Source organism: Podarcis filfolensis (assembly GCF_964270895.1).
Source record: "Podarcis filfolensis genome assembly, chromosome: 1".
Lineage (NCBI taxonomy): Eukaryota > Metazoa > Chordata > Lepidosauria > Squamata > Lacertidae > Podarcis > Podarcis filfolensis.
Window position 1 is genome coordinate 107,841,235 of NC_139604.1, and position 19,673 is coordinate 107,860,907.

Genomic DNA, 19,673 nt, shown 5'->3' on the forward strand with positions numbered 1-19,673 from the left:
TCCATGTCTCTCTTGGCTCCTCCCCATCCTAACTTTCTGTGACTGTTGTGGCAGCCGAGCTGGAGAGAGGGGCATACGCCTTCCTTGCTGGCACCAGCATATATGAGACCAGAAGGGAAGGAGAGACTCTCTCACTGCCTCCCCCACCTGCAGCAAGGTATGGGGTAGAGGGAAGGGGAGGTGTCTGTTGCCAAAGCATGACTCAAATCCTTGGTACGTGGAATTTGCTTGTTTCAGCATTTCAGGTATCTGGGAAAGAAAGACCTTCAGTCTCTGCCACTGCAGCCAGGGAGCCCAGAGTTCTTCTCTGGCTCAGGTAACAATCCAAGCCAGAAAGGAACTATGAGGTCATAATGCTCACCTCAGGATGGAGGTGAGCATTGCAAGTTGCTGAGATTCACATTCTGAACCATGAAATTACAGGCATTGGTCACACTTCACTGTTAATGGGGTCTTTTATTACATTTCATATTTTGATTCATATTCTGGCATTTGAGTATTGCAGGAGCCTTTCAGGTAACAGTTGCATATCAAGGTGAGTGCATGTTATTTATTGTATTTATTTGCAGCAAATCTCTTGCCTTTAACCATGAAGCTTGATAAACAGAATTCCATATTCTTCTGACCGAAGCGAAACCAATTCCCACCAGAAAGTTATCTTTAGACAGTGAAGCGTATTTCCCTTCTATTCAAGCATTACAATAGGGAGATTCTCCTCCACCCTACACACACACACTGCACAATTTGATCGTGGAAACCGATCTCCCAAACATCACTAAAAACCTAATTTGTTTGAATGGGAGCATCAGGGGAGCCTTTTTATTATCAAAAAGCATTTGCTCATTCAGACATTTGGGTAAATAGGAGTGATATTTGCACAGGATTATGCCAACTTGCATATATATACTTTGTGTATATTGTGGATCTGGATAACTAGGACATTTAGATAAGAGAGGTATGGATAATTGATCTTCTGCTCTAATTGCCCATCAGTTTAGCTTAGCATCAGGGCACCATGCAGTGCACAAGCTGCCGTGGGCATTATCATGGAGACAATGGATGGTCAGCCATTATAAAAATTGTGTCTTCAAACAAGCCAACATCAGAATAGTAAAATCCAGGTTTAGACAGCTTGTTTTTAAATGGACATGAAGCTCAAGGGATTTGCTCAGGAAAACTTGGGTGTCTTTAAAAGAGGATGGAGAATGAAGCTTTGTTGTTTAAAGCCATAGGATCCCACAATATAGATACAACGCACGAACAATCATTTTGACATAGTTATCACAAGAAAACAGAAAAATAAAACTCCTTCCCCTGACACATACAAGGTAAATCACACATTGCTCCTCCATAATAAGTTAAAAAGGCATTAAAGCAAAACAGAAGCGCATCCTGCCCACTCAGGTTTTTTTTGGAACCTAGTTCTTATTTTCTTAGCTCCCAAAGCAAGTAACAACAACAACAACAACAACAACAACAACAACAATAACAACAATAATAATTTATTATTTCTGCCCCACCCATATGGCTGGGTTTCCCCAGCCACTCTGGGCAGCTTCCAACAGAAGCTTAAAAATACATTAAAACATCAGTTTATTTATGCTACTTTGATGGCAATGGTCCAGGGTGAAGCTGTTTGACAGGGACTGGAAGACTCATGCTCATATAAGGGGCAACTTAACAGGTTCTTCAGCTTTTCCTGACCCACAAAGGATTCGATAAATTCATGGAGGATCAAACTGTTAGTTGCTACTAGCTATGATGAGTATGTTCTACCTCCACTGTCTCTAAATGTCAGTTGTTGGAAAGTGCATGGTGTGTGTGTGTGTGTGTGTGTGTGTGTGTGTGTGTGGCTGTTGTGTTCAGGATCTGCTTTTGGGTTTCCTAGAAGCATCTAATTGGCCACTGTGAGAATAGGATGCTGGATTAGATGGGCCATTAGCAGGATGCAGCAGGGCTCTGTGTATATTCCTTAAAAGTTTATGCATTCCCCCAAATTAAACAGGCTCCCCATGCAGACTGGGGGGAGTGGTGCGATTGTAGCCAATGGACGACTGCAAATGAATGAGTAGCAGAGACAGTGGCAAAGAGATGGGCCCATTTTGGGGGGGGGCACACTGAGGGGGTTGAAAGCTTCCTGCCCCTGGAAGGAGAGCAGCAAGTGGAAAATAGCTACGTTTTTAAAACCTCCTTTCGACTCAGTCCATCTCGAGAAGGCATTTCTACAACTGGCAGGGAACGTTGCTGTGCAGTGCAAGGCAATGGGGACATCTAGTGGCCAACTACATATGGGCGTTGCCCAAGGGAGCGTGTCAACCAGTGTGCCCAAGGCAATATTTCCTTCTTAATTCTACCAGACTTGAAATAAAATGCACACTGGCTTCCTGCCAAGTGTGGCACACTCTCACTTTCTCCCTCTCTGCATCTTTAGTTGATTGCAGAGAGGCTCTTTTGATGGATGGAGAAAAGCCATCTGATTAGAAAAGAATTTTTTTTATTGAGTCAAGATCAAAACTGTATAACACAGATGAGATTCTTTATGTGCTGCAGACTAGCAAAGCCTTTGTAAGGGTGCTTGATAATATATTGTCCTCTTGTCAGTATTGCTTAGCAGATGCCAGTACCCTTGACGTAAGAAGTGGAGGAAAGCATTGTGGTGCTGCTTTGGGACTTGAGGGCACAGGGGTGGGTTTTTGGTTTTTTAGAGGGGGTGGACTTTTTGTTCATCAGTTTCTATTTGGTCTTTAGTGTACGAAGATGGCACAATCTAGTGTCCTCCTCCTATCGACTGGTCCTATCCATCCTTGCTTGCAAGTAATTGCATGATTTACACCCAAGCAAATGTTCATAGAGTTCTTGCCCTGTTGCAAGAGGCTAATAGCCCAGATCTCATTAGTGTTCAAGAGGGTTTATTCCTATGTGCACAGGATTGCAGTGATAACCTGCAAATCAATGAAGTTGCAATCCTATCCCTTCATACTAAGGAGTCACTCCTATTGAACTAAGTAGGACAAAGCACACATTGGAACAGGCTGTCATCCTGTCCAGTCTTACTTGAAAGTCAGTCTCACAGAGACTCATTTCCATGTAAAGATGAGCTGCACAGCTGCTGTGATCTGTATAAGTCTCTGGGAGTCCCTTAAATTCAGTGGGACTTCCTGTGTGCCTTACACAGATGTTTCTATCTTATTCAGAAGAATCGGGTTTCTCAAGCTTGCCTACAAATGAGCAACAATGTGCTGCATGGTGGAGTGCTCCTGTTCTAGCCTGCCAGCCCTGTCCTTTTCTAGGCAGGGATACTGCAGAATTCTGATGGAATTTGAAGCAGAAATCACCACCATTTGCTATCATTGGCCATCTTAGCCTACAACATTGCATAATTATACTATTTTCTCACTTTCTTATGCAGGGGCGGGGGGAAATGTTTTCCCTCTATTAAAATACACTGAATTTAATTACGTAATCAATTACATAATTAATTGTGTTCGTTTCAGCCATAGCAGATAACGAGATGAAAACTGTAGAAGCCAAAATGTAGCAGAACAGAAACAGCACCAGTTGTGGTGGAAACAGGAAATTGCTGCCTCCTTACATCCCTGCTTCTAGGACATTCAATTTCATTCCCCTGCCACCTCCATTTTTTTGCTTTCCCCCGTCACAGACATGCAACATGGCCACTGAACATTCTCTGTCTTCACTCAGGGCCCACCCATGAGGCAAGGTGAGGCAACCCCTCGGGTGGCAGAATCCACAGGGGCAGCAGATCCTGCTCTCAATCTTGTTTCTGATGTAGATCTTTCCTCACCCTTTCTTCCCTGGTGGGAAAGGGGGCACTATTTTGGGGTCTGCCTCAGGTGCCAAAATGTCTTGGACCGGCCCTGTCCTCACTGGCCTGTTTTTTAAGTGTGTTCCCCACCCCCACCCCCGGTGGCCATTTTTGCCCTGAAATACTCATTGTACTTCTGCAAACCTTGGGGTTTCCCTGAGCCTGCTGATATTTATTGATTACTTAATCATTTTCACAAGCTCACCCTTCACTGTATTGATCCCAGAGTGGATTACAACACACTGGACCAGAAGCAAACAGGCCAAGACCACATTGAAAAGCACTTCAAAACATAGGTGGCAATTCTAAAAGTGTAGGCAGTGCACTGACAGTAACAGGTGGACCAAACCAGTGGTGTATTCAGGATACCCTGTTAAAGGGGTCTGGGTGGAAGACTCTGTCCAGAAGCTGAGTATGGGGTAGGCCAACCACAGAGCTTCCAGTGGCGGCCTTAGGCTGGCCACCTCAGTAGATCGGCATCTTGGGGATGCCTTAATCTTTGGTACAACACTGAAAACATTTCAGCCCTCTGCCGGGGGCTGAAGTTGGATATACCGTATACCCAGTGCAAAATCCACCTACATCTGGAATCAATAAAGTCGTGGCCATTTTTGACCCAAATTGTTGTCTACTTGAGTTTATTCATTGCACATTAGCTGGAGACACTGCACAGGTGTGGGGATGCTGTGACTGGGACTGCAATAACTACCATTTCTTTCTGACATATTGTTTCTCAGTGAGCCTGTTCTGGCTAGCATCCCATCAGCACTCACCAAGTGAGTTTTCTATTAGAGAGAGTGATTGAACTGAGACCGCCAGTACAGGCAAAAGGGTCAGTTTGCACATAGGGTTAAAGCTTCAATAATCATTTTTAAAAGGGATGTAAAGCTCTGAGGCTGGACATCTTCAAGGATAACCAAGAAGCTGGAGCACCACTGAGCGCTTGAACTTCTCTGAATTTTGCCTCTTGTTCTTGCGTGATCTCTGGATGCTATACAATGCCAATGAGTGTTATTCCTAAACATAGTCCTAACCTAGAATCCCATGCAGGCTCACCCCAATCCTGAGAGCTTCTTTGGGTGCGTATTTCCAAAGTGTAGGTTATTTCCTGGGTTGATGTATGGTGTTTTCCCTTGTCCCTGACAGGTTGTTTATAAGAATAATGACATCCGTCTGGAGCTGTCTCGCTTGGCGAGGATTGGTGACACAAAAATGAAAATCTATGGGGAGGTGAAGTTCATGTGTGAGAACGTGGCCACACTGGACCCCATCAATTTTGAGACACCCGAGGCCTACATTAGCCTGCCTAAGTGGAACACCAAGCGCATGGGGTCCATCTCCTTTGACTTCCGCACCACAGAGCCAAATGGTCTTATACTCTTCACCCACGGCAAGCCCCAGGAGAGGAAGGATTCCAGGAGCCAGAAGAACACCAAAGTGGACTTCTTTGCAGTGGAACTCTTGGATGGGAACCTCTACCTACTTCTCGACATGGGCTCTGGAACAGTCAAAGTGAAGGCCACTCAGAGGAAAGCTAATGATGGAGAATGGTATCACGTTGATATTCAGAGAGATGGCAGATCAGGTATGTAGAAAAAAATTCCTGGGAATAGTCCACCCCCAACTATAGAAACACAGACCCTTTACGATGGTTGAAGAGCAGGATCAAAGACCACTGGTCTTTGACGTTTGAGAATTCTTGGAGACCAGAGACTGAAAAATATTGTCTCTGCCTTCAGGAAAGGATGAAAGGCAAATCTGGGGAACTGCCGGCTGGTCAGCCTGATAACAATACATAGCCACTCCTCTTCTAGGGCAGGAACCCTGGACATGACAATTCCTTTGATTCCTGGCACCTGGGATGCTGCTATGACTCCATCACTAGAGCTTCTTCCAATTGCCATTGCTGTTGCCCTATGAATTTGTGTGCAAAAGTGAAGGGTGTGTGGCAGGGAGACCAGAGATGGTCAAACCTGATTGCTAATTGTGCTGAAGTTTAGAGGAGTTTGAGTCCAGTTTGGAAGGGGCGCCAGGATATTCAGCATTGGGGGTGCTAATTTCTGAACCGTGCAATTCTGAACCTAGCCACCATCGCTACTATGCCAGGCAAGAGTTGCCACCAAAGTTCCTCCTAATGTGAAATTCAAAGCAAACACTTGTTTTCCCCAGCATGGAGCATCTGGGGAATCTCAAGGGAAGCGGGAATAAATAAATCTAGTATAATTTCACACGAGAGTTTTGGAAATCCTTATACTGCCATCAGATTTAATTTGCAACAAAATCCAGGTAGAATGTCAAGCTTCCTTCTAAGATGAAATCCACACCTGGGATTTTGAGAAAAGCAATAACAAAGGTTATTGTTGAAAAGCTGCCGGTGGGAGGGATGTTACAAATTCCTAGGGCAGGCATTCAATTCCTTTGGTACTACGAGACATTTAAATATTTGCTGTTAAATTAATTGTGGAGATTCTATTTTTTGTACTCCCTTATGTCATTCCAGCTTCCAAGTTTTTGTTTTTTAAACCCACACTGCATTTGGGAATCATATATAGAGGAAGACTGGATGTGGGATGAATGGTGCTGGAATTTGATGTTTCTGCTTTTTCAAAACAACATACCTTCAGTAGATAGTACAGAATTCTCTAGCTTACTTAGGTATTATTTTTCTAGCCAGAAAAATATTATCAGGGGTCTAGGAGAGATTTGTATTTTCTTCTTCAACCCTACTATAGTTTAATGTTAGCAGGTTTGCAACAGCTGTGCTTATTGTTGAGAAATTCCAGCATTTTATGGGGATGTAAATAAGTAATCAAATAATTGATTTTTGTGTGGGGCAGGTTGGTTTGCATTTAATTAACTTGCGAGGATAAATTCAATCAGCAGCATTCATTGCTTCTTAGTCTTGCTTACATATATGGCAGATATCTGGCCTCTGGGTAACAACATTTAGCATTAGAGGAACAAGGAACAAGCAGAATCCAACCCAAGCTGAACATTTTGTAGTGCAATTCTATACATGTCTACTCAGATGTAAGCCACATGGGGTTCAGTTAGTGATTATATGATTGTATTCATTAAGCCCCATTTATGTGAAGCATGTGTTCTCACAAGCTTTGCTATTTTCAATTGAAATCAACGGGACAATAATGCTGTATTGTGGGTGGATTAGAAAGTGCAGAATCCAACCATAGTTCAGCACTTCAAAGTACAGGTGATTTTAGTGGGACAGAGCTACTTTTGTGCTGAATTTTCCTGCTTCAAGTAGATGGGATTTTAAACAATATTACTCTGATTTTAATAGAAGGAGATCCTGTAGCTTTATGGTCTCTTTAGAGGAAGAAGCTTGTCCCATCTATTTCAATGGGGCAATCTCCAAATGGTAATGCCCATGAAAAAAGGTCAGCAGGTGGGTGGCAGCTAAGGTGGGCAGACCCCAATCCACTGCTGCTCCTGGTCTGTAGACCAGGAATTCAGTTCCCCTATCCCTAGAGTTTCCAGAAACTGAAATCTGGACCTTCAGCATGCAGATCAATATGGTCTCTAACCAAGCTATGGATCCCTCTTCCTTTCTGCCATCACTGTAATTTGAAAAACTACAGGATACATTATTTTCGTATACATGAGTGGGCTTAAATTTGTGGGCCAGGTGTGCACCAGTGCTTTGTGATGCAGTTATTTCACATTAATCTTTGAGATCTGCACTGTGCACTGTATTGAGGTGTGTACTGTCTTGAGTTCCAGCATGAGCCTAAGAGAGAACACTTGCTCTTCCTCCCAAATCTTCCTGCGCCAGGCTGCCAGATTGTTGATGTAGGACTTCCAAGGCTATGTGCAAAAATAGCCATTTGAGGTTCCTGCATCATTGCAGAGGATTGGGTTGGACGTCCTTCGTTTGTCTTCCAACCTATCAGTTTTATTATTCTGTGCCTCTGCTGTCTGACAGGCTTAGCAGAGGGCAGCAAAGCATTTCAGGACAAGTTTTCTGTGTCAGCTGTGTTTTGTCTCAGCTGACATCTTCACTCTCCTGTGCCAAAACCCCATCCTTTCACCAGGATTCAAACTGCCACGGGAACTTGACTTGTGCCACAACTGTGGCTGCTGGCTGACGTGATCTCTTTCTTTCAGGCACCATATCGGTGAACAGCAGACGGACACCCTTCACTGCTAGCGGGGAGAGTGAGATCTTGGATCTGGAAGGGGACATGTATCTGGGCGGACTGCCTGAAAACCGGGCAGGCCTCGTCCTCCCTACTGAGCTCTGGACAGCCATGTTGAACTATGGCTATGTGGGCTGCATCCGAGATCTCTTCATCGATGGGCGGAGCAAGAACATCCGGCAGCTGGCGGAACAGCAAAACGCTGCTGGGGTCAAATCATCCTGCAGTCGGCACAACACCAAGCAGTGCGACAGCTATCCCTGTAAGAACAATGCGGTTTGCAAAGATGGCTGGAACCGCTTCATCTGTGACTGCACTGGCACTGGCTACTGGGGGAGAACGTGTGAGCGAGGTAAGTCCAGCAACCAGAGAGGGGAACTTCTGTCCTGAGCTATACTGAGCCACGCTACGTGGCACACTAACTTAGCCCAAATGCACCGTCCCCTACAGTCCTGCCACATATGAAAACAGTGGTTCAGACTAACCCTTATAGCCTCCAATGCGTAGCCATTCTTTTAAAGATCCTTTCCAGTGGTATGCCCTGCACATGTAGTGGGACATTCAGGGTGTGTATGAAGTCTACCAGCTATTGCATGTATGACCTCTAGTTCTCATGATCCTTCTGATAGATACCTTCTGAAGGAAAAGGATTGCGGGAATTTCACGACTCCAGTCCATCCCAGTGAACACAGGATGTCTGGGATGATGGGAATTGGGGTTCTGCAATATCTGGAGGGCACCATGCTATTGACAATGATAAACAGTTCCATGATGGTATTTGCAGGATCATGGTTTGCTACATGCACATGAAAGAAAAAGAGAGAGAGAGCGTATTTTGTCCCTTTCTGTGTATTGTTCTGGTGCTAACATTTGACTGTCAGATCCAAATCAATAATCAATGAGGACTGACTTTCACCTGTACCACAGGGGAATCAGTTAAGAGGTGAGCAGAATCTTCCTGGGTACAGCTGGTGTCACAGGGCCATTTTCCCATGGTCTTGTCTCACTGGTCACTTAAAGGCGTCTGACTGGGGATATATGAGACACAATTATTTCTGGTGCAGACAATCAAGAGACACATCCATTCTTGGCTAAATGAGAAGGAGCTGAGCAAATGTAAGGCATTTGATCTATACACTGTTCAAATTCCAGACGGTCCCATTTATTGTCATCCTTGTATTGTGCCTGATGCCGTGCACAGAATGAATTGAGTGAGAAGGTGTTATTTTTGAGTTTTTTTAAAAGCCAAACCAAAGTAGTAGCACAAATTCTCCCATTTCCTTTTTCTGAGGCAAATTTATTGGCAATATTATAGTAGAGATAAAGTGGAATCTTATCTAAAATGCTCTCACAAGGCCTTGGCTACAAACCATTGGGAGGATCTCCTAGGTATGTCTTTCCTTCTCTCTCTCTTGTATAGACTGATAGCCAGGGTGGGGGTGGGGGGATGGGGTGGAGAAGCAAGGAATAGGAACATCTGAGTCTTTGGCTCAGGAGGTTGTTGTGTGATTCTGGAGCCAAGGAAATTCCTAGTCCTTCTGATCTAAGTTACTGCAAGGATGCTTCTGAAACCACGTGAAAGAAAGAAGGAACAATTTTGACAAGTGGTGGATTGCCTCAGTTCACCTTTCAATAGGCTACTGCCACAGCTGTTCGTTTTTTTAAAAAAAGATTTGCAGATGTATTCAGAAACAAGATGGAACATATTTATGAGCAGACACATGTGAAAGCACCACTGGCTGGACATATAGATGGATTCACCCGTCTCTACTTGACGTCCTGCTATGCCTCATTTGTACATCACAATAAGCCAAACTATGGCTTGCCAGAACTGTGTGGACATGCAGGCTTCTGTAGAGATACATGTTAAAGAACATTTACATACATACAGGGTAGACCTGCCGAAACAAAAAAGGGTTTTAAGCAGCATCTGAGAACAATAAACTGAAGTTGCCTTCCTAATATGAGCAGGGTGTTCAGTGCTGCCACACAGGAGGACTGATTATCATTAGGCAGAACTAACGTTAAGTTAGTTCCAGGAACCTATCAGCCTCCCTCACTTTCCAAGGATGGGCCACCTGAACAGGCCCACCACTCTTGCAGGAGGGAATTGACACCACCAGTCCAAACTTCACCAAAATAATGGTCCAACCATGACAAGGGTGTGCTTTGATGGCTGGCCAAAATGGTGATGGACCATTTGTAACAGTGTGACATTAAATTGCTTCATATGCGCCCAGCATGCACTGTATCTGTGCGTGAGATTCTATGCTGCAAGTGTGATATGAATCAGCCTGGACCCTGACATGAGACGTATGGAGGGTGGCAACATGAGAACAGGCCTTTTCTGCGGTGGTTCCTCATTTGTGGAATGCTCTCCCCAGAGAGGTTTGCCTGGCACCATCATATATAAACTTTCCTCTATAAGCAGGCCTTTGGCCTTTAACTATCTGTGGCCTTTTAGAAAAGGGTGGGATGTTTTTAATGTGTTTCTTTCTCTCTCTCTTGGTTTTAATGTATCTTTGTGGGGGTTTTGTGTCTGTCTGTTTGGTTGCAAGTTGCTTTGGGTTGCCCTGGGCAAGAGAAAGTGACTAACAAATTCAATAAGTAATAATAATAAAATGAATAATGGGCAGCAAGATGTTGCAGGATATCCTCCTCACTTCATAGCACAAGTGCTTCTATTCAGGGTTCCAGTTAAAAAGCATCCATGTCCTTCATTAAGATATTATAAGCTGGAAGCAGCTCCCCTCCCTGGTTTTCTGTTTTTCGTTTCCAACCGAGCATGTTCAAACCCTTTCAGGCTATTTTGGAGGACTTTTTGGCTCCCTTACATTTTAGAGATGTTTGGTACTTCTGCAAATTTCATTGCCCTCCCCTCACAGAAACCCCCAAACACATGCCATTGCCTCCTCCTTATTTAACAGCAGCCCTGTTTGGGCTCCATTTCTGTTGGTGCTCCCCACTACCCAAGTTTGCTGTTAGAGACTGTGGTGCTAGGCATGAACCTGCCCCTGAAATGAATTTGCCTAATTGTCCATGAGAACTAGACCTAAATTGAGTAATTAGTAAAAGAAACCCTGCCTTGTGAAACATCTGTCTTGCTTGATACACATATACCCCAAGGCCTCAGCGTGTCCCTAGCTTGGAACATGGATCATTATTTCCCCAAAAAAGACAAATGTACCATCAAAGACTGTTGGAGAATTCATGTTTTTCTAGTTACGGGGCTGGATGTTCGGAATTGTGTGTCAGAGAATGGATGCCTGTTTTGCTAACAGTTACGCCACTCTCTCGTCCCCCTGCCCCAAGTGCTGGTTATGACATATAAAGCTCTATATGGTTTAGGTTAAAGCTATTTGAAAGACATTATGATTATGATTATTATTAGTAGTAGTTCTAATATCTCAAAGTGGTTTCCAGCCTACATTAAAACATCAAATAAAACAATCCAGAATAAAATATGAAGTATACATTCAAAACAACATAATTAACAGGAAACAAAAATATTATTTTAAAGATTGAAAAATAAAGCATTACAGAGGAGGTCAGCTACAGAATGCACATTTAACACAGCAAAGGTAGCCCCCGCCCCCAAATCCTCTCATACAAACCTGCCTGGGTTTTGACATTTTCGGAAGAGGCCCTTCTCTCGATCCCGCCACCCTCACAGGTATGCTTGGTGAGGATGCAGGAAAGGGTCTTCTTGATAGCTGCTCCCAGACTCTAAAACTCCCTCCCTAGAGAAGCAAGACTAGTTCTCTCCTTGTTGTCCTGCTGGCAAAGGAAGACCTTCCTGTTCCAACAAGCTTTTGGGAGCTGACTGCTTTTAATGAAAGGGCTGGTGCTGTGTTGTTTTCATTGCAGTTATTGATATGGTTTTAATAGTCCAGAGAGAGAGAGAGAGAAGAGAGAAGAGAGAGAGAGAGAGAGGGAGAGAGAGAGAGAGATTTAATCCTATCAATGTTTAATTTTTTTAATCCCCCCCTTGTTGTTCTTACCTTGAGTCTCTGTCAGGGGAAAACGTGGGGTATAAATAAATACAATTACTAATAATAAAAAATGATAATAATAGGTCCTAATGCACAAGCAATAAGGCTTTATTGGCATACAATGTTGCGTCAGTTTCATTAAGGCAAACAAGGGTGAGTGAGATGCTCCACAGATGACAGGGAGTGCAAAGAGAGGGCTGGTAGTGGAATAAGGACAGATGGAGTCACAATGGCATTAAAAGTTCTGCTTAGTTTTAGGGAGCAATTAGCATTGCCTGTGTCTATCGGCTTCTCATTTGCTTGAGAGTCTGACAGCAGCTGCAGCGATAGGTGAGCGCAATAGCTGTGGCGGCTGAGCTAATGAAGGTGCTCTGCAGACGGAAAGATCTGGATTATGGAGATGATGTGTGTTTCTGCACGGATGTGAAGCCACCTTCTCACAGTCTGCAGGCTTTTCTGGAAACAAGAACCAAGCATAGCCCTGACTGAAGCACGGAGCGTGCACCATATTCAAATCAGTTTCATTATATTAGCAATGGATTTGTTGATGCCGGAAATGCCAACTTCTGAAGGAAATGCAACATATTGTTACACGCCACCCCAGTCTCCATGAGCGGTGTGAGATTCCAGGGGTTACAGGCACACTTTAACCCGGGCTCTGTGTTTCCTCTTGGGAATGAGGTGCAGAGGAGGCTGTGGTGTCTTCATGATGGAAGGTTTATTTACACTTATATGCAACCTGATTCTAGTTGGAAGGGAATCCCAGCATTACACCCCAAGAGGGTATCATGCATCTCCCATAGGTGCGATCGTCTCAGATTTTAATGAAACGTCAGCCATGCCTCTGCATCTCTCCCTCCTGCTTGCCGCTTCCAGACTGGAGAGGATTTTCCCTCCCTGCTCATATTATGCTCTTGCAAAACTGAGACACCCCCCATTTGCTTACTTCAGGCCCACAGTGATTCTGAAACATTCCCCTCCCAGCTCTGGTATTGTCTTTGCTAACTATTCCCCATTTGTGGCTGGCACAGCCCCTGCTTTGCTAAACTCCAGCCTTTGTTTCTTAATGGCTTATCTGCTGGAAGATTCCTTGGTCAGGAAAAAACCACACCTAGTAAATTTAGGAGGGGGGATTTGGCACCCAGGAATTTAGGGGCATCCATAACAATATCTTGGCTGGCATCCAGACCGTTTTGCATTCTTCTCCTTTATATCAGTTGGGTTGAACATGTTTTGTTTCACCAAAGCCGGCTCCAGCTTCTTGCCCTGCAGATGTTTTGGGCTAGGATTCCCACCACCCCTGACATATTGAGGACATTAGGTTAGGGAAGAATGACTTAAGACTTGTCGTTTCATAAAGATGCAGTGAAATGGTGAAATTTGACAGGCTAATGGAAAGATCTTGGCAAATTCAAAGTTGAGTCAGTTTCTTACGTATTGGATATAGTGTCACTACATCTGCTGATAGGAATTTATAACATAGTTACAACTAATTCTGGGCTTTCACAAAAATCCAGTTTGGCTGGGGCAGAGCTGGAACTGCTTGCATCATTTCATGTTCATTCTCCTGAGTGTCAAAAATAGCCTTCCATTTTAAGCAATTTTCAGTCCTTTTGGGTTGCATAAGTACAACTCAACCAGATAGGACAGAACTGTCTGATTCAGAAGCCCATTCCTGCCCTCAGAATTGCATATATTGTATAATACTCTGGGCCAAGAAATTTAAAGATCTGTGATCAGAATGCATCAAATTAAGTAAATTAGTTTGCTTCCATGACACACATTCTGAAAGAATTCAGAAATGTTTGAAAAGAAATAGAGTCAAAGAGGGCAGGGAAGAAGTATAGATTTGTAGACAGGTTGGGAAAGAATTTTAATTATTATCAATAATAATTGTATTATTTATGCACCACCCATCTGACCGGGCAGCTTCCAACAAATTAAAACACAAATATTAAAAACTTCCCTATACAGGGCTGCCTTCAGGTGTCTTCTAAAAGTCAGTTAGATGTTTATTTCCTTGACATCTGATGGGAGGGCGTTCCACAGGGTGGGTACCACTACTGAAAAGGTCCTCTGCCTGGTTCCCTGTAACTTCTCACAGTGAGGGAACCACCAGAAGGCCCTCAGAGCTGGACCTCAGTGTCTGGGCTGGACGATGGGGGTGGAGACGCTCCTTCAGGTATATTGGGCCGAGGCCGTTTAGGGCGTTAAAGGTCAGCAGCAACACTTACAATTGTGCTTAGAAACAGTGAGCCAATGTAGATCCTTTAGGATCGATGTTATATGGTGCTGGTGGCTACTCCCAGTCTCCCTGCCACATTCTGGATTAGAAGAGGCATAGCAACATAGGAAGCTGTAGTACACTGAGTTAGGCTGTTGGTCCATCTGGCTGTGTATTGTCTATACTGATGGGCAGTGGCTTTCCAGGATTTCATACAAAGGAGATTCCCAGTCCCTCCTGGAGATACTGGGGACTAAATGTGGGACTTTGTGCATACATGTGCTAGAGCCAAATGCTCTTCTTTGGGGCAATAGATGAGACATAATATTAATGAAAATCTAACAGATGGGGTACTGAAACCTTGGGATGCTTGGAAGCAATCTCTGTCAGACACTTCACATGAAATACATTTCCAGGCTTTCAGCTAAGCCTAAAAGCAGCAATTGATTAATTAGAGTGGTAGAGGGGAAAAAAGTTTTAATCGTACATGTTATGTATGATGGAGAATTCACTGGCCTTGCAACATAGATGTCTTTTGCTGTCTTGATGTACCATTAGTTGAACAAAGCAAATTGAAGTTAATACTCTGTACATCCCAACCACAGCTCCCCTTTGTGAAGATATTTTGAATCTATCAAATAAGCAAGGTGCAAGGATTAACTGGAGGCAGGGCACTGCCCCACAACCTGCTTTCAGTGTAGGGATATAGCTGTGGCACACAGGATGTGGTAGTAAATATGAAAATGCCTCCAAGGCCCAGTCTACCCATGCAGTAGAATTGAGAGGAGGCAAATACATTGCATGAAGAAAAGCAGCAATGTATTGCAACTATTTCAAGGAGAAATGTCATAGCTTAGCTCATGCCTTGCTTCACTATTTTTCTACTCTCAGGGAGTTGCTTTTCTAATTTAATGGAGTGTTAAAAAGTCATGGACTTGCATTGACCAGCATTGCATTGACAGTACTGTAAATTCTACCACTTCATTCAGACGCAGCCAGAGTATGTGCAGAGCTTCATTGCCACCTCACTGTGTTGGCACAGCCCTGCTTCCACACATAGAATCATAGAATCATAGAGTTGGAAGAGACCACAAGGGCCATCGAGTCCAACCCCCTGCCAAGCAGGAAACACCATCAGAGCACTCCTGACATATGGTTGTCAAGCCTCTGCTTAAAGACCTCCAAAGAAGGAGACTCCACCACACTCCTTGGCAGCAAATTCCACTGTCGAACAGCTCTTACTGTCAGGAAGTTCTTCCTAATGTTTAGGTGGAATCTTCTTTCTTGTAGTTTGGATCCATTGCTCCGTGTCCGCTTCTCTGGAGCAGCAGAAAACAACCTTTCTCCCTCCTCTATGTGACATCCTTTTATATATTTGAACATGGCTATCATATCACCCCTTAACCTCCTCTTCTCCAGGCTAAACATGCCCAGCTCCCTTAGCCGTTCCTCATAAGGCATCGTTTCCAGGCCTTTGACCATTTTGGTTGCCCTCCTCTGGACACGTTCCAGTTTGTCAGTGTCCTTCTTGAACTGTGGTGCCCAGAACTGGACACAGTACTCCAGGTGAGGTCTGACCAGAGCAGACATCTGAGATCAGAGGGCAGACTTCCAGGTCAAATGATTTGGGTCCCAGTAAGCTTGACCCCTGCTTTCCCCTCTTTGGAAACTAATCACTGACAAGTTGGGATTATTAAAACAATATCAGCAGAACCCTGGCAAATTGGGAGCACAGAGCAATCACTCTGTCAGTTCCAGTTGCCTCAGAACGTATTTGTAGCACCACCTTTTTTTTAGTCATTAAAATGTCATGGTTCTCTGGATTAAACATACAAGCCAGACCATTAACACTTTCATGGTTTTTCAGCTTGCATTAACTTTGTCCTTGTCTCCTTTGCATGACTGCTTTTCATGGTTTTCCTCTACCGTCAGTTCTGAGTTACATATCTGCAAAGGGCACAGCTGCTGGATAGTGCCTAAGAGAAGAATAAGAAGCTCAAACATGCAGCATGCTTCTCAGTCCAGGACACCCTTGGCCTTTCCCATACAAGTGGTAGCTAAGGGTGGACCTGTGTTGTGTTGTATTCAGGCACAGAGAGTTATTGGTACACTGTCCTGGTAAGCACTGCCCAGCTTCCAGAGTTTCCCTCCACTTCCTTTAGAACAGGACAGGTAGAAACCCTGCTGCAAGCCTGTGTAAAGAACTGACCCTGGGAGCTGTATATAATTCTCTGTAATTAAATCAGTAAATTGTCAATAATGCCTTGCTTGCAATCCTTGCAATGCTAAACCCTTTTCTAGGTGGCTGTGCATAGTTGACTTGCAACTTGTCACATTTAACTTATGCGATCACAGCTCTATGCACTTGGTAGCTGGTCAACTTAAAAGCTCTCCGTCTTGCATTGGTGTGGGGGCAAAGCCTACTCAGTGTGCCAGCTTTAGAAAAGTATGGATGGACGTGTGGGGGCAGTTCCAGGTTTGTTCTAACTATACAGGATTTCAGCTGTATGCACAATCCCCAGAATGTAATTCCCATGCAAGTTGCAAGTTGAATGTAGTAAAGTGTCTAAAATGGGGGCCCCCAGTTGCACTGATGACTTCCTCCTAGCCAGATTGGATGCATAGACCAGTAGCTGGCATAGGAACTTCTCCATGGTCCCAAAGACCTTTTGAGCAGTAATGTTTCCTGCTTATGTCTTTGCCCAGTCCCAGCCCTGAGCCCATCCTCAAAGCTTGCCTACTTGATTCTTTTTAAGGCCACCTAACTAGACCATGTAAGGCTCTTGCAGGCTGCCTGATAACTCATTGCATATTATTCTTATTCAAGTACACATGACCATGTGACAATAAATATCATCAGCAGATTATTTGATATCCAGTTAAAAGTGAAACAAAATAAAAAAAATTCCTTCCAGTAGCACCTTTAGAGACCAACTAAGTTTGTTATTGGTATGAGCTTTTTGTGTGCATGCACACTTCTTCAGATACGAAGAAGTATCTGAAGAAGTGTGCATGCACATGAAAACTCATACCAATAACAAATTTAGTTGGTCTCTAAAGGTGCTACTGGAAGGAATTTTTGTTTGTTTGTTTGTTTCGACTATGGCAGACCAACACAGCCACCTACCTGTAACCAGTTAAAAGTGGGTCAGTTAACCAGGCAAGTCTTCAATTTGTTGATTAGAAAGTCTGCAAATGATTCTAGATTGCTGGCATTTGAATCCTTGGAATGAGTAAATTATGAAGCCTGTATAGTTTGCCAAACTTACACAGGGTCTATCTTTGCTTGAATCTCCCTGCTTAACCTTGGCACCAACTGTTCTTCATTATCTACTTTGCTGGGTGCTGCTTACGAAGGGCAATGCATCTGCTGTTGGTTATGTGGTGGTAAACAGAGGGCTTCAGCTTCCATTTTATTATCTGCTGAGTACCTTTATTGCAGCATTTCCTAAAAGCTCTTTAATGACAGCACACATCTGCCCATTATGTATCCAATAAACTTAGGAGCTATAAAATTACAGGGTAATAAGAAGTGCTACAAAATTATTTACTATGTGAAGTGAGTTGCACAGCTCTTGTTTTGTCTCTCTTCTATTACTAAAAGGAAGGGCTGTTTTCAAGGCTGTCTGCGCTATCTACAAATTAAGGACTTAGTTGAGATGGGGCCCAGTATGTTTTGGACATTTCTTCAAGGTGTCCAAGTCAAGGATACTGACCATGTGGGTTAAGTCCATTCTCCCTTGGGTGGGTGGTTTTGTGGACGGGCCCCTGGGTCTTGTGAACTGGTCTATTGCAGGCCAGATTGTCCTCCTCCTGCTGAATTGGCCAATGGTGGCAGAAATTTGGGGGGGGGGGTGTTCCCCTGGGCACAGTGCCAACTGATCAGTAGTGGCGCTTGGCACCACACCCAGGGCAAGGATAAATGCTTGGCCTGAAGGGCCATTCGGCTTCTCTCTCACAGTGCCGGTTCTCAAACCAACCCTCCCTCAGATTAGGGTTTGGGGTTTTCTTGCAGATGGTACGACCTTGCTATGGACTATGTCAGTCACCAGATTTAGGGGCCAGGCAGGAATTTTTCCCATCTGGCAAATTGGGTCCACCATTTGGTTTCTTGCCTACCTCATAACAATCACCACAACTTTGTAAGCTGGATAGGCACTAGGTAAGCCTAATCTTGGTTGGAGGGGAGGTTGTAGCCTCCACCTGCTCCCCCCCCCATGGGTAAGAGTATCGTGTTAAAAGGATCCAGGGGGAGTGGCTTCTGTCCAGTGCCCAGATGGGGGCTAGGGCCATACCACTCCTCCATCAGGGACCGCTTGGGGGACACCCCGATTTGACACTGGCTTCACCCTTAGAAACACTCCCAGGAGACTGGTGGGAGTGACATGCGCTGTTGCCTCAGTGCCTATGGCCAAACCTTCACATCTGTAGCAAATGAAATTGTGGCCTTATTTGATCCCAAAACCAATATGCTGCAGGTTGTCTAGTTATTTACACCTTAGGGAATGGGGTGGTCACGGGGCCTTGCAGCGCAAGGCTAGATATGACATGGAAATATAATTGCTCAAAAGATTCTTAAACTCTAAAAAGAGCAAGATATACCAGGAGACGGAGCTCTCTTGAATGTTTCGGTGGGCACCATATAGTAAATTGAAACCACAAAGAAAATGTATTATCAGCTAAAGTAGGATTGAATGAGATGTGGAACTGAGTAATCAGAGCCATTCAATTCAAGGTGCTCACATTAGTTTTTAAAGCCCTGAATGACTCAGGCCCCAATACCTGAAAGACCACCTCCTTTCCTACAGACCCAATCAGGTGTTAAGATTAGCAGAGGGGGCCCCTCTTGGTTGCTTGTTGCTGTTGTTTAGTCATTTAGTCGTGTCTGACTCTTCATAACCCCATGGACCAGAGCATGCCAGGTACTTCTGTCTTCCACTGCCTCCCACAGTTTGGTCAAACTCATGCTGGTAGCTTCGAGAACACTATCCAACCATCTCGTCCTCTGTTGTCCCCTTCCCCTTGTGCCCTCCATCTTTCCCAACATCAGGGTCTTTTCGAGGGAGTCTTCTCTTCTCATGAGGTGGCCAAAGTATTGGAGCCTCAGCTTCACGATCTGCCCTTCCAGTGAGCACTCAGGGCTGATTTCCTTAAGAATGGATAGGTTTGATCTTCTTGCAGTCCACGGGACTCTCAAGAGTCTCCCTTGGTTGCTTAACTGCCCTCATAAACTCAGGCTGGAGGTGGGTTGAGAGAGATAATTCTCTGTGTCAGCCCTAAATTGTGGAGCACCCCACAGAGGTGTACCTGGGTTCTTCATTATACAGCTTACAGCAAATGCTGAAGACACACCTCTTTACCAAGGCTTTTGACACCTAAGATGTATATTTTTGGGATCCCAGCTGCTTTTGCAATGTAACCCTGCACATGTCTTCAATAGAAGTAACTCTCTTTGACTTGAATGTGGCTAACCC

At 44.3% G+C, this 19,673-nt stretch overlaps 1 protein-coding gene across 26 annotated transcripts in view; it reads left to right on the forward strand.

Annotated features, from left to right (window-relative positions):
- The window catches only part of NRXN3 (neurexin 3), a 1,197,396-nt gene that overhangs the window by 366,056 nt on the left and 811,667 nt on the right, over positions 1–19,673 (forward strand). For all 26 annotated transcript variants that reach the window (XM_083609454.1, XM_083609464.1, XM_083609467.1 and 23 more), the window contains 2 exons: positions 4,973–5,411; positions 7,952–8,335. In XM_083609454.1, coding sequence (XP_083465580.1) covers positions 4,973–5,411; positions 7,952–8,335 — 823 coding nt within the window. The remainder of the gene's footprint in view (positions 1–4,972; positions 5,412–7,951; positions 8,336–19,673) is intronic.